The sequence below is a fragment of the Xenopus laevis genome, chromosome 1S (assembly GCF_017654675.1).
Source record: "Xenopus laevis strain J_2021 chromosome 1S, Xenopus_laevis_v10.1, whole genome shotgun sequence".
Taxonomy (NCBI): domain Eukaryota; kingdom Metazoa; phylum Chordata; class Amphibia; order Anura; family Pipidae; genus Xenopus; species Xenopus laevis.
The window spans coordinates 123,434,477-123,450,505 of record NC_054372.1 but is presented as its reverse complement, the minus strand read 5'-3'; the positions used below and the strand labels follow the sequence as shown (position 1 = coordinate 123,450,505).

At 38.9% G+C, this 16,029-nt stretch overlaps 1 protein-coding gene across 5 annotated transcripts in view; it reads left to right on the top strand.

The window, feature by feature from the left end:
* Positions 1–16,029, top strand: part of LOC108706979 (transducin-like enhancer protein 1) — a 52,521-nt gene that overhangs the window by 8,466 nt on the left and 28,026 nt on the right. For 2 of the 5 annotated variants that reach the window (XM_018243858.2, XM_041580153.1), the window contains exons 5-7: positions 8,760–8,822; positions 9,475–9,579; positions 15,777–15,981. In XM_018243858.2, coding sequence (XP_018099347.1) covers positions 8,760–8,822; positions 9,475–9,579; positions 15,777–15,981 — 373 coding nt within the window. The remainder of the gene's footprint in view (positions 1–8,759; positions 8,823–9,474; positions 9,580–15,776; positions 15,982–16,029) is intronic. The other 3 variants (XM_018243862.2, XM_018243860.2, XM_018243861.2) reach the window with 3 other exon arrangements.

The following is a 16,029-nucleotide window of genomic DNA, read 5'->3' as shown; positions in this document are numbered from 1 at the left end:
TTTTTATGGCTTATAACCAAATGGTAGCAAGGCATCATCTGGGGACACAAAAATGTCATTTCTGACAACATCTTTGTTACTTGGAGATAGGGAGAGGGGGTGGGGGGAATTCCACAGAGGCAGCTTTAATGTTCTTTGGGCCTGTCTGATAATGTGAAAGCTACACTGGCATTCTATGAAACCATTTGCAGGCCTGTCTAACCTATGATTTAGACATCTAATTCAAGGCTCAAATTATATCTTGTGGATTGTTATAACCTTGTGTTTTAAAAGGTGCTTGGGGATTTTTTTGTTATTCTTTTCATTGCACTTAGAATTTCATATAGAAAATTCCACTACAGGCCAAAACAGAAAATTATGGTTCTGCTTCAATCGGCAGAATGGGTTAGGTTTCTGATAAATGTTGTACTGACTATTTTCAACATACAGTACTCATATTATTCTGTTATTTGTATTGGATGACACAAGTTTTCTGTCCAGTAAAAAATGTATGGTTTCTGTTTGAAAATAGATGGTCAGTATCATGGAAGCTTTGACGTTAGTGCCAAACCATTGTTTGGAAATGTCATGATCTTTATGTTTGTAGTTAATGTGTAGAAATTGGTTCATTTGATGGGGGAACCAAAAATGTTTATGAAGGCCTCTCATTGCTGCCTACTTAGGATCTCAGAAGGTATGGCCTTGGTAATTAGCTGATCTGACCACAGCTGTCTCATCACAACTGTATTGCAGTTAGATCTTAATTGGTTTGGTTTTTGGCCAAATCATTGTGTATATGTTAATGCTAAATTATATTCTATATGTAGATCTATATTTTCATCTAAAGCACAGCTCCTAAAGATCAAATTTAGAATAATTTATTTGCTAAATTTGCACAACAAAGCATTCATGTATGTTTCAGTGGTTTATACGTGTAACATATTTTTCAGTTTTGCGTGATTTATCAGAATATTGTGCCTGTAATTTTAGAATGGAAAGAATAACTTCTGGTTAAATTTTTGCGCGGTTAGAAAAACTGGCTTCAGTGCATTTGGCAACTTTTCTGCCGTTTTATGAATTTGTGGCGAAGATATGCCCATCACTACTGGTTGGCATTGAGGGGGAGATTATGGATGACAGTGGCATCAGGTAGGGAACAAAGAAAAGTCAACTTTAGTGTGGTGTTAAAACTGAGATTACATCTCTCACTGATGCTGCAGCACATTTTTGTAATTCCATTGTTGAATGCGCTGGTTTCTATGCTGTGATGTAGCTGAATTATGAATCCTCTGTTTACAGTATTATGAATTTTATATACTGTATATTGTGAGTTGGTCCTAAACTCAGGTAGCAGACAGCAGCCCTAAACATGTGATATGAAATAGAAAAGGGAAATAACTGGGTATATTTGGAGGCAAGAATCTTCTCTGCTAAAATGTATGTGAAAAACCAAAAGTGTAGCATTTCTAGTTACATTAATAGCTAGAAACGTCTTTGCTTAGCTTTAGTTTTACTATAATTTAGTACTGTATAATATTTTTTGTCTAGAATATTGTTGAACTAACAGGGCCTGTTGGACAGTTGTTGGTCACCATATTGCTTACTCATGTGTTTCCATAGGTTTTTCCAGCCACCCAGCTGCATTAAAAGGTTTGCTTTTTAGGTAATATTATTTTTGTAGGGGCACAGTATTAGGGGACCCTAAATACGGTATGCATAAAGTTTGTCTTGTAATGCCCATATCAGACACAACAAAACTCTGCAGTTGTAAGTTAAATGCCTTGCAGGCTTCTATAGTACCTGAAGATTATCCAGTTTGGAACTGTAATTGAACGTTCTGACATGCTCAAGATGTACAAGAGCAAAAGCTCTCAAGATCTTGACAAGAGCCTTTTACCTGTCAATTGTCTTTATCTCAGCAGTCTTTACCACTGATAGTGAGTGCACTTATTTACTTTAACTGCTCTATGGCTTCTGCAGGCTGTTCTTTATGTATGATGGCTTAGTAAACTGGAGTTGAGTAGAGTGACGAATCATGTACTTCACTATGGGCAAAAATGACTTCGATTAAAAACCCTCCTTTAATAATAAATATTAAAGCCATAGTCTATGATTAAGTTTTCCAAAACACCTTGGGTGTTTTTTTTTTTTCTTTTTCACAGCAGCCACTCGTTTTTAATTACGTAAGTGTTTCAAATTTTGGGATGGTGTGCTCTACGATTTTTTTTTCTTCTTCTGCATAATCGCCAAGTGGCTATCTTGGTTCTGCTGTAAGATGGCTGTTTTTTTTTTTAGCTAATTACCACATATTTGATTAAAACCATTCTTTTATTTAATATGTGTTTTATTTTCACCTCCTTTAAAAGAGACGGAAAGACATGGTATACTTGGGGGGTGCCAAAAGTTTGGCAGAAACTGCACCGCCCGGGTTATTCCAGTGAGCACCAAGGATCAATCCTCTTCCTTTTACTAGGGATGAGCAAAATATTTTGCCTCATTTCCCTGAGAAAAAACACCCACAGAGTAGTGAAAAAATGTTGCATGGCTTGAGAAACTGTCGTGTGAAAAACACCCATTGCCTTTGATGCATTTGGCAACTGTGATTCGCCATAGAATGCTTAGGGCCCCTCCCACCAGATTATCCCCATATGCATTGAGCCATATAAATAAGCAAGTTAAAGGAACCATAACACCAAAAAATTAGTGTTTTATAAGAATGCCAATATAATTGTGTTGCAAAGGAACGTTTCTGCATTCACTGGCGCTTTCCAAGACTCCCAAGGAGGACCATAATAATTTAAAAATTGGCTTTATTAGAACACACTGTGTGGTACAAACATTGTGCAGTGGTTGCGCTTTTTACTTACGCATTTCTTGCCAAACACTCTGCACTTCCTCCGAGTCAGACTTGGACAGCGTCGGTGTATGCGCTAAACGTTCCTTTGAAAGTACCAATATCCGCGTGAAGTGGCCTGCTTCCTGCGAGAGCAGCGTTCAGACGTATCCTGCCATAATTTAGTGTTGCCCTGTACTGGTAAGGGCAGATTCGGGGAGATTAATCGCCCCAGCTACAAATCGCCTCTTCTTCGGGGCGACAATCTCCCTGAACTGCCTTCCCCTACTTTCTACCGGCTATAATGAAAAGTCGCCAGCGGAGTGGTACTAGTGTCGACTCTGAGGAAGTGCCGGGAGATCCGGCAAGAAACGCGTAAGTCAATCAGCCCTGCACACCCACCGCTGTAAATCCCAACCATGTGTGTGTTGAAATAAAGCCTACCTTTTGCACCGATGCTGTAGTCTGCTAATCGTGTCCTGGAACAGCGCCGAAAGTGATGAGATTATCGAGTGCTTGGTACTAGTGTCGCTTCGTTTTCTGAAGTTTACTCGTGAGGTGACTTCGGAAAACGAAGCACCGCGAGTTCCATCCCACTGACGATTTTTCATTGTAGGCTAGGGGAAGGTAGTTCAGGAGATTGTCACCCCGAAGAAGATGCAATTTTGCTGCGGGGCAATGAATCTGCCCGTGTGCCCTTACCCTAAAACTGGTGTATTTGCTTCAAAAACTCTACTATAGTTTATGTAAACAAGCTGCTGTGTAGCCATGGGGCAGCTATTCACAGCTGAAATATGAGAAAAGGTACAATATAAACAGCAGATAACAGATAAGCTCTGTAGTGTGCAATGGGATTCTTCAAAAATTGTGTATACTTTGCTTGAATGGCTGGCCCCATGGCCACACAGCAGATTGTTTGTATAAACTAGAGTTTACTGCAGTTTTACCAGTGAGCAACAGTAAATTATATTGTCATTCCTCTTAAACACTTTTATTTATTTTTTTTGCTGTTACTGTTCCTTTAAAGCAGATTGGTTCATGCTGATTAATGACCCAACAGATTGGCCTTCTCTTTAATCAATCCCTAGTCTCTGTTAGCAGGCCTGAAAATGAGCGATTCTGATGTAGAACCCTAGTTATTGTCGTGTTTTGTCAGATTTACTGATCAGTCCCAAGTCTGCACCAATTAAAATCCGCAAATTACAACACCGTTTTTCCCCCCTCATTACCAGACACTAATATGACTGTGTGACCACCAGTAAAGTTCCCCTGCTGATGCAAAAAGTTACTGTATATTGCAAAAATTATCTATAACTTATTAGGAACAAGTCAACCCATTAAGTGACGTGTCCCAGGGTATATGAAGATGCATACATATGATATATGATCTTTTTATTGAAAACGGTCCGTAGTTCAAACCATACAACCCGTTTTCACTTGGTATGTGCCTATATAGTATATATACATGTTAGCAAGATCTATCAACTCTGATGGTGTGATAGCGGTGACAGTGGTTATGCTGGGATATGCCTATGTTAAGGATTTCAGTGTGTAAGGCCAATGAAAACCGTATGATTTTGTGTAGAACTGAAAGAATTGGTGCTTCCAGTGCAAGTGTTTCCACTCATTCAATTAAAGGCTAAAATAGCACGAGTATACAAAGGCATGGGTCAATTATGACTATGCTCTTACTTAAGTTTTTTAACATGTACAATTTCTCTGCAATTCCAAATTGTACCATACTGCAAGCTTTAAAAAATCACGGAATATATAATGGAACAGTAATTTTAAAGCTTTACATGAAAACTCTTGGTAATCTTGCAATCTGGAACTGCAGCAAGTTTTTATGTTATGACCGTGAGAATGACTAGATCTTGGCTGCACTCTATTAAAACGATTCACAGTTCATCGTGCATAAAAGGAAAGAAACAAATGTATGTAGAGGGGGCTCAATTTGAGATAATGGTGCTTAATCCCAAATGCACTTTGAAAGCCAACCTCTGCAGTTTGTCATATACCAGTTAATATGCCAGTAAAGAGGAGATGAATGTGGCTACTTTCCTAAGCCTTTTACTCGGGAGGCCTGTAAATTTGATTGGCTGCTGCAATTGTAGTTGAATCATTTGATTTTAGTGCAATAGAGAGATAAGATATCCAATTACCCAAATGATTCGCTGGGTTAGCCAGCGTTGTCATGGTGACACGGTCTGGAACAAATGAAATTTTGAGCAATAAAATAATTTTAAAGCTTGTCTGGGAACAAAGAAATTGGCAGATGCCTAAACTTGAATTGATTGTTCGACTGACATGCTGTTTGACATTGATATAATGTAGGGGCTCCTGTTTAATTTATCACTTTTAATTGGTCCTGTTAAAACTTTGTTTATTTCATACTGTGGAGGAGTTTACTTGATTTATCTAGTAATTTCCAAATTAGTTTCTAATACATATATTTTTGTGTACTGTTATTTAATAGCTTATTGGGTCGCTGTAAAGTACCATTAACTGTAAATGGTAGAATGTGTATTTATAAAATTATACAAGCTTTACATTTTTTTTGTTTTCATTAGTAAATGGTTCCTGTTTTACATAATGAGTTCAACATTTAAAGTGAACAGCGCAAATCTAAAAATAAATTGTATTCTGCACACATTGTGTTCATATGACTGCTGTTAAACAGATGGAGATGAAAATTGCTCTGAGGTCAATAAGCCATTTGCAGCATTCTCACTGGCTTCGATTTTTCTCTCATCTGCCACATAGATTATCTCAAATGATTCAGTAATGACAAAAAGTGCAACATTGACCTTTATTCCTTTGTGGTTTTCAATGTTAACATTGGAAAAAAATGGCAGAAAGTCCATTGTATCTTTCTATTATTGAAAATCAATGAGCCATTTTTTTGAACCCAGACTTGGATTGGTGGGGTAGTATTGAAGGTGCTTTTTATCTGTTCAGCAACATTGTTTTTAGTTTAGGGAAATGCATGTTTTGTACATTTATAGAAATTGTAAAATTGAGTAATTTAGGGCAATGTCCCTGCCAGACACTTCTCATCCCAATATACGGTAATCAGGCACATGAGTTCTTAAGCAGCACCCCTTCTTTTCGGGGTAGGGGCGGGTGAATGTTTACACACAAAAGGCTATGGGGCAAATTCACTAAAGCGCGAATCGGCTAGCGCAAATTCGCAAGCATGCCGTCATTTGGTTACTATCGCTACTTCGCATCCTTAGGTCAGGCGAAGTTGCGCTATGGCGAAAGGACGTAACTACGCTAATTCACTAACTTGCAAATTTAACTGAGAGTTGCCTCTTGTGCCAGACTTGCCTTCGCCACCTCAGACCAGGCGAAGTGCAATAGAGTAGATAGGGCTTGCTTCAAAAAAATTTGAAAGTCCCAAAAAATGCAAATTAGGCATCGCTAGCATAACACCGCTTTGCTTGACAAATTAACGCTAGCGCAACTTGGCTATCTCTCGCCTCCCTGAGCGCAACTTCGGGTTTTTGGGGAATTAGCGGCACCCTGGTGAAACATCGCCTGGCGAAGGCGTCGCTAGCGTATTTTCGGCTCTTAGTAAATTTGCCCCTATAACTGAAAGATGAGATGCTAGCTCCTTTGTAAAAGTTGAACAAATAAAGCCCAAGTGTGGCAATGTCAATGACGCGAATGGCTGTGCTTCAGCAGAACACTCGCTCCTGCGTACGCACACCATTCGCCTACTCGGCCCACATCTCCCCGTCACCTCCCGCTCACTCACAGTGCCTTCATGATGTGACGTCATCAGAGGCAGCGGGCAGCATGGTGACGGGTATAGTTCCTCCTACTGCAGCCTCCCCACCTTTGCAGTCTTGTGGCACCTGCGGGGACTCGCGCTAGAGATGAGCTGTGGCCAAGTAAGTGCACAGGCTGGTGTTCTGGGCCAGGGATAGGGGGCAGGCTTCTGGAGATCCAGATGCTCCAACGCAGAGGCAGGTTTATCCCTCCGCTCGCTTGTAGAGTGGGCTGAGCCTGTGGGGTAGGGAGCTTGTGAGTGTCTTGTTGCCTTACCTGGCTGGTGCGTATGGTGCAGCACTGGCCCAACCCTTGCTGTATGTGTATATAATGTATGTAATGTATGTATACCTTTACAACAGCAAGAGTGGGCCTGAAAAATCCGCTTGAAATAAATGTCAAATTGAAATGTGTACTCACAATCCAAGCAACAGGTCAATCACTTGAGCCATTGTTTGCCAAGAAGAGTAGCTAAAAATACTGAACAGACTCTCTTCCTGCTCTGTCATTCTGGTTCATTTTAAAAAATGCAACTGAATTCTTCCCTGTTTAATATAATGATGCTTCAGATAGGAGGGCAGCTCTTGAGAAGAGGGTGTTGCTAAAGCTTGTCATTTGCAAATAAGCCAAGACCATCATTCAACTAGAATAACCAATGCCTGAACTTGCATTGCTACTCTTTGATAGGCTGTACACTTGCGCCTGCTATTAAAAATGATCGCACTCGAGAGACTCTGCATTAAGAACATAAACAATGAAGGGCTCTTGAGATGCTTAAGAGCTGCCATACAGATACAAGAGCCTTTTCCTGATGCTGTAGGCTGTAGTTTGTGATGCCAAAGAGCTTGGACAGTTATTACTGTTTTGTCTGCTAGAGCAGTTTTTTCGCGAATAATGCTTTCCTTGATCTTGTTGCTTATTTTTTTTTTTTTTTTTTTAATTTTGATCAAATCGGTCTCAATTTTTCTCCACTTTCATTTTTTTATTTCACACATATTGCTCATTGATCCTTTTCATCCAAAGAATTGAACAGTAAACTACTCAGAAACCTCTGTGAATGGTCAACTGTTATTAAATGGCAGCATTTTTTTTAATGTTTTGATTTAATTTGTAAGTGTAAGTCTTGTCAGGTCAACCCAGTGTGGCATGGGATTAGTAGTGTAACTGTCAGTTGCATGTTCACTCATGAGGTTTGTAACAAGTGCAATCTTGGGAAAGGCATTCTTTTTGTGTTGAGGGATTTGCAATCTATGTAGGGGTTTGTATTGGGATTGCAATGCAGAAGTTTGTAAGCACCCTGTAAATTAATGTAGCATCTCAAGATATGATTTTACTGGCATAGTTTAGATAAAATAAGGAAAGCAAACTACTTGTTGGGTTACAGTTCATGGCAATGCTTCAACCTTCAACTCTTGAAATAAAATGTTCATGAATGTTTTGTCCTCACTATAGACGACTGTAGATTTTTTATGCAAATTGTATTATTACATGTAGTCTGCTATATACAGGTATGGGATCCGTTATCCTGAAACCTGTTATCCAGAAAGCTTCGAATTACAGAAAGGCCATCTCCCATAGACTAAATTTTTTTCAAAATAATCAAAATGTATTTTATTTTTCTCTGTAGTAATAAAACAAAACATTGTACTTGGTGCAAACTAGGGTATAATTTAATTCTTGGTGGAGGCCGAACCAGCCTTCTGGGTTAGTTTTATGCTTACATGATTTTCTAGTAGACTTAAGGTATGAAGATCCAAATTAGGGAAAGATCCGTCCCAGGCATTCTGGATAACAGGTCTCATGCCAGTATAAGTAAAGGTTTAATTTCCATCCGATTTCAAGGGTATATTCGCATTAATACTCATCCATGGAAGCTTCCATATTGCTTGCCTTGTCAAATTGACATAGCAACACAAAATAGGGCCAGATGCTGACCAGAAATTAATAGAACTATAGTCTGTGGAGACTGTCTTAAACAACATGGCAACTGGCACAAAAATGTGGAAAGGAATATTTATGCACAGATAACCTTTAATTTAATCATAATTGAAACACATCTCATAAGTACTAACATTAACGCAACAAATAAGAACAGAGTTGGAGGGATTTTTTTTTTTTTTTTTTTTTTTTTAGCAAGTTGTATGCTAACCTCATGTTTTATTTCCTTTTACAGACAGAAATTGCCAAACGATTAAATACCATTTGTGCACAAGTTATCCCATTTCTATCTCAGGAAGTAAGTATTTAAAAAGGAGGAGAGTAAAAAAACTGGTAGCTAATGTGCTATTATGCTACTTCTCTATTTGCAAATTAGTTAGCTTCACAATGTTAATTTTATTGCAAGGCGTAAGTATAAAGAACATCTGTTCTGGTTATGCTGTGTAGAACCCCCTGCAATTCTATGTAACAGATTGTGGACCAAGCTGCAGAAGAAAACTGACTCACATATTTAGCTGAATGTCTAAAGTGCAATACCTTGTGACAAGAGGGAGGATGACAGGCAAAGAAGATTGTATACAGTGCTCCATAGAGTCTTCTTTCTGTGTCTTTATTTGTTCATTATCTGATATGTCAAGCAAAGATTTTTAATGCTAATGGGTGGTGCTCTAAATGGGAAGTGTTGTGCTTGCTAAGCTGAAGTAAACCTGATGAATTACCTGCTCATTAATGGTCTTGAGAGAGACTCCACTCAGCCCAAATTAACCTAGTGGATAGTTTCATTCATCATGCACACCCAAGGAGACACAGAATTATTATAGATTCTACTGGCCCTTTAAATTATATGTGTCTATTTAGCAATCTTTTATTTACAAGTCCTTGTTATGTTCTAAATTTGATTTGTGCATAAAGTGGTGATAACCCAATTTTTTTTTTCTTTTTACCTGCAGCACCAACAACAGGTGGCTCAAGCCGTAGAGCGTGCCAAACAAGTGACAATGGCAGAACTAAATGCCATCATCGGGGTACGTGGCCTTCCAGGTCTACCTCCTACAGTGTGTATAACCAGCTTTCTTTACCTTTTTTTGTCATTTGATTGTGTAAAAATTGTGTGGTGTGCTTTACTAAAATTGTTCTTTTAATTATTCTTTAACAAATATTTCTGAACTAGATAGATAACCCAGATGATGCCCACTTTCCCATGTTTTCTAAGGTTATGGAAGATTTTGTTAAAGCAACTGTATATGTGGTTCCTTTTTAGCTTCCACCTTGGCTTTCAGAAATTGTCATTTAATTAACCACTTTTATGCAAACACATACAAATGCAAAAGAATGCCAGTATGCATGTTCCACTGCCTACACCAAAGGAAGCAAAGGAGGACTCAGATTCTCTATAGAGGAGATGTGAGCCTAACGTGTAAAATGACTGTCTGCCCACAACCTGATGCTTCTTCACTAAAAAAATCATGACTTGGGTATTAAATTTGGGCATTGGGTATTAGGGTCTGGCCACACGGGCATATACGAGGAGATTAGTCGTCAGGCGACAAATCTCATCTTCTTCGTGGCGACTAATCTCCCCGATCTGCCTTCCGCCGGCTAAAATGTAAATCGCCTGGGGACAGGCACACGAGGAAACGTCGGGCAACCTGGGAAAACAAAGTGCTCTGTGTGCCTGCCCCCATGCGATTTACATTTTAACCGGCGGAAGGCAGATCGAGGAGATTAGTCGCTGCGAAGAAGAGCAGATATGTCGACTGGCGACTAATCTCCCTGAATCTGCCCGTGTGGCCAGACCCTTAAATGTAAATAAATCCCAAGTAATCACATTTAGGTAAGAGATGAGGATCATGAGGTAATGTGAATCTGTGTGTGGTTGAGGCTAGGGAATCTTTTCTGCAGAGTTGTAAAAACATCACATATTATAGGGGTTGTTCACCTTCCAAACACTTTTTTTCAGTTCAATTGTTTTCAGATTGTTAACCATAAACATTACTTTTCATCTTTTATTTTTTACTGTTTTTTCCAAAATTGAAGTTCAAAGTTTAATGTATCTGTCTGGTGTTTGTCTGGCAGCTCGGAGCAGATTCTGAACTGTCACAATTTGATCCATTTAGTTGATTCATTTCTCAGCAGTATCTGTGGAATATTAGCAACTATTGTATCAATCAACAGCTGCTTTTAATGGAACTCTGGTATTCTGCTCAGCAGGGACAAAGATATGAAATGTATCAACTAAATACAAATTCAGCAGCACTCCGGTATAGTGAAAGATAATTTATTTACTTGCACAAATAAATTATCTTTCACTATACCGGAGTGCTGCTGAAATTTGTATTGGAATTGGAACTGGACCTGAGCAGACAGTCACAGTCGGCATCCAACGTTAGAAAAAGTGGTGAGCTTGATTGTGTAGCACTACTCTCTGTGTTTGTGAAATGTGTCAACTAAATAGATCTATTTATAACAGTTAAAGAGTTGGCAACCCCCCCCCCTCCTGCTTTAGAAGGTGAAAAACGAAACTTTACACTTCAATATAAAAAAATCCATCACAAATAGAAAGTAATTGGAAAAGGTCTTTATTTCCGGTGACCTATCCAAAACCAACTGAACTGAAAAAAAGTTTTAATTTAAAATTCCTTATTTTTCATCGCTTCATAATAAATGCATATTAAGATATTTAAGTCCAGGACATATTTATAGGAACCATTGAACTATGACCAAGGAACCAAAAGTGTATAGTAACTATGAGCAGGTTGTATGTTTCACACCCCCCTATAGAAGTGGACAATGGTTTAAAGAAAAATGTTTTCCTTTGCACCTACCTATTAGTATTTCTGCATGTCCTCCAAGCAACACAGGCCTTGCGTAACTATTCACTGTGATTCCTTAGGCAATGGCAAAGTTTTGGTAGATTAGAGAAATGTACCAAAATCATCTGAAATTGAGCCATTGTCTACTGTGAGTGTCTTCAGCAATGCCCCTGCATTTTACTGTATTTTTATTATTTCATAGGTAACCCCATGGAGATGCATTGTGACCCTCAAAGATTTCAGTTTTGACTTGATATAGTTACAGCCTCTTAAGATCCTGTGGATTCTCAACTGTAGTTGAAATTGAAATCTTATTATAAATAACAGTTAATCAGTCATGCCCCCCCTCCTTTTATTAACCAAAAATACACTAAAGCCCCCTCCCCCACACTCATTTAAGCAGCAGGAGATAGACTTTGATGAATTAGCCCTCTTTTAAATGGTCAGCCATTCCCCTTCATCATACAGCTTTGAATTGGCATTCACAAACATCATTTGGGCATTGCCCTGGACAGTGTATTAATTGAATAACATAATGTTGGGGGGGGGGTCGGGTTCCTGGAATTTCACTGTGGCACCTATCTTGAAATATGTTGATTGGTTAATTCTTACCCTGTCAATCACAAGTCATTTGTTACGCATTAATGAATTCAGTGAACCATGCATTCTTCCCTCTGTGTGAATTCAATAATTCCCGCCACATCAAATCTCCAATATTTCTGCTGTTTTTCTGTCTGTCCAGCTCAAGCAAAAGAAGTAGATGAAACAAGGAGCTGTCCTTTCTGATTTTATTCATGTAAACGGCTTGAGCTGATTCAAATTACTCATTTATCAATTTATGGTAATTGCTTGTGAGAAGATGCCCTGCTGGTCTTTATGGTTCTCTAAAACACTTTGTAATGATAATTAGACATGTTGCTTTATGGATTAACAGTGCCATAGTTCGATGACGTCTACAGACAATGGGACCTGTTAATCCATCTGTGCTTAAAATTACATCCCAACTGGAGATGGAAGGGAAAAAAAAAAGCATAAGAGCGCAGGAGGATTAGAACTGATAAAAAGAATGAGTCTCCGCTTGAAAACTCTCCTTTCATCAGTTTCTCAATTGCAGATCTGCAGTTGGTTTGCCTGTGGTAAGCCATTGGCAGTCAATTAGGTGAAATAAACTGGGAGGGTGACCTTCATTTCCTTTTAATAGCTTTTTCCTCCCTGAAATGGGGAGCTTCAGTGGATTTTCAGCTTACATTTTATTCAAGCTGCTTTATTACACTTGACAGCTTAGCCTTGCAGAAACATTCCCTAACCTTCCCTGCACCCCCAAGCTCTCCATGATTTCCTCCCCAACATGCAGTCTTGTTCTTGCATTTGAACAGCTGTTGAACCACATCGGAAATGTATGTCTGTGTTGGTTTCATGGTGTCTATAAGACACCATTATTGTATACCGTGTGCTTTCTGTTGATAATGTTGAATTTTCAGACCATTAGGTGTTAACCACAATCCTTTGCCACCTATTGACTGAGGATGCTGGAAACAGCAGTGAATCACTATTCCTTTGACATCCCTTGCTTTAGCAATCCGTGCTTTTACCTCTAGTGAAGTGGCTGTAAAATACAATGGCATCTCAAATCATAAAATCAAGCTTTTCTAGCTGCTCTTAAGTTGCCCTTCGGAGCTCATCCTGCATGTATGCTATCTAAGCAATCTGCTCTTGGCATCATTTAGGCAATCTGTAATTTGACTTTGTCTTGCAAGAAGTTTCACATTTTGACATAAGATTGATTTTTCTTTAAAAGAGACTTTTTTTAAGGATCCCAGAGATTCAAAGTACCAGAAAATTGGGATGACAATTCAGTAGCCCTTTGCTCTCCTTCATTGAACATGCAGTGTGTCAACCAGTCTCCCAAGAGGGGAGGAGGCAGCAGGAGCCTGTCTGTTACTACAAGCAGCAGCTGCACTGAAAGTAAACGCTGCCCAGTTGGATAGCAGCTGTCAGCATTGTTCAGTAGTCCGACTTAGTATGCAGAACAATAGGGGGGAGCCATGCTCTGAAGGAGCAGCGTCTTTCACACTATGAAAAGAAATAGTAATTTAACGGTTTAGACAGCTATTATGAGTGTGAAAGATCATGAGTTTTATAATGCAAATAAGCCAGACGTAATTCTCTGCAGTGTGTGGTTTGGTTTCCCAGCAGCTCCAAATCTGTGGTTGTGGCCTAAATATTTCTGCAACATTAAATGAAAGCCAACCACCCAAACAAATATTTTATTGCTTGTGATCGTTACTGTGCTTGGCCAGTGATACAGACAGAGAGACTTAATTATGTGTGTTCCTCCTATGAAGTGTCGCAAAGTAGAATATTCAGATAGTCCGAACACATTTGAAGCTGCAATGAAAAAAACCTTAAAGGGATGCTGTCTTCGGAAAACATGTTTTTTTCAAAATGCATCAGTTAATAGTGCTACTCCAGCAGAATTCTGCACTGAAATCCATTTCTCAAAAGAGCAAACAGATTTTTTTTTTTTATATTCAATTTTGAAATCTGACATGGGGCTAGCTATTTTGTCAATTTCCCAGCTGCCCCCAGTCATGTGACTTGTGCCTGCACTTTAGGAGAGAAATGCTTTCTGGCAGGCTGCTGTTTTTCCTTCTCAATGTAACTGAATGTGTCTCAGTGGGACATGGAATTTTACTATTGAGTGTTGTTCTTAGATCTTCCAGGCAGCTGTTATCTTGTGTTAGGAAGCTGTTATCTGGTCACCTTCCCATTGTTCTTTTGTTTGGCTGCTGGGTGGAAAAAGGGAGGGGGTGATATCACTCTAACTTGCAGTACACACAAAGAGTGATTGAAGTTTATCAGAGCACAAGTCACATGACTTGGGGCAGCTGGGAAATTAACAATATGTCTAGCCCCATGTCAGATTTCAAAATTGAATATAAAAAAATCTGTTTGCTCTTTTGAGAAATTGATTTCAGTGCAGAATTCTGCTGATTTTGATACCCATGCCTGTAAAATAGCGGTATTAGTGAGCTGCTCTTATGTGATTACACTAATATGAATTGTTCATTATTTGTCTCACAGGTCCTAAGTTGTTATCTGTTCTGATGTTTTTGTGTTGACTATTCTGACAATGTTGCCTGCTTTCTCTGGGCCAACACCACTGGATAGAGTTGCCTGCTTCCTAACAGGCCAACTTTGCATTATGTGATTGGTTGAAGGATTAGCAAAATGTTGGTTTATTTTTCAACTTGGCTTTAGATCTCCACTATATCTAGGATTGTAGTGTGTGAAGCTTAAGAGGATAAGGTTAACCTATTGAGTGTATCTAGTTAATCCTTGGAAAGCCTATAAATAACTAGACTGCATATTTTACATTATACATGGCAGTGCTCAAAACCGCTAGCTCACATATTTCTTTACAATGAACAATATGTATAGAGAAATAAGCTCAATGTGCATGTGTTTGAGGCTCCGTTAAATGTTTTGATTTATAGCCTTACAGGATTTTTAATCAGTCTAGAATGTTTATTATGTTAGATTGGCACTTTGTAATACATAGCTGTACTGTAAGTGCAACTCTTTATTGCAACTAAGAAGGACTTACAGGAAACTGTATTAGTATCTTTATAAGGCTGATGTGCAAACTTTTGGCTTTTCTACAGCCCTAGGATTTTTGAAGCCCTTTTAGTAATCCGTCACTGACCTGATCAGGGGACTTCTAGCTCCGTAAAATGTTTGTAAAAAGACATGCTGTGTGGGGGTAGTATGATTAAAGTGGGATTTACAAGCCTGAAGCCGGACTCCTTGCAAAGTGATGTCAAAATATTTTTTTGTGTAGTACTTGGTAGAACATTCCTTTTTTACAAAACAATATCACATGTATTGTATCTTGGAGCCTTAGTGTACAAAACCAGCCTGGAAAATGTAATTTGGTGAAAACTAGGTCTTCTAAGTAACCTAAAATTACCGCATTATTTAATGCTGAGTTAAGAAGACTTAACGTAAGTTTTTAAGACACTGGGTCTATGTCGGTTATTTTCCCTTTAAGGGCAGTGGCCTACAGGCCTTCCATAATTGCAGTTTTTACAGAGATTAAAACCTTGGTCTCTGATAAAGAGTTTTAATGATTACTTTGTGTCTTATGGCACATGGGAGTGATTATGGCTCTAAAAGGAGAGCTTCCAATTTTTCCTTTGAAAATTGCTCCCATGTGCCATTAGCCTTGCACTTACTATTTACAAAAGTGTTGCATCAATGCAAATGCCTCTTGTTCACTTGCTCTAAATTAGAAATCTGATTTCTTTAGTTGTGTGTCTGTGCTTGAAGCATATATTTGCCAATTGTTTGTGTTTTACATCTAATCTTGACTAAACTTGTTTTCCTTTTCTCTACCATTTCTCTTTATATGGTCTGTTTGAAATGTATGATTACAACAGCAGCAGCAGTTACAGGCCCAGCATCTCTCCCACAGTCACGGACCACCAGTGCCTCTGACACCACATCCATCAGGTCTTCAACCCCCAGGAATTCCACCTCTGGGAAGTAGTGCCGGCCTTCTTGCCCTTTCTAGTGCTCTCAGTGGCCAGTCTCATCTAGCCATGAAAGATGACAAGAAGCACCATGATTCAGACCACCATAGAGGTGAGAGGCAGGGCAAGCCCTATTAGCATGTATTTATTTTTAGTTTGG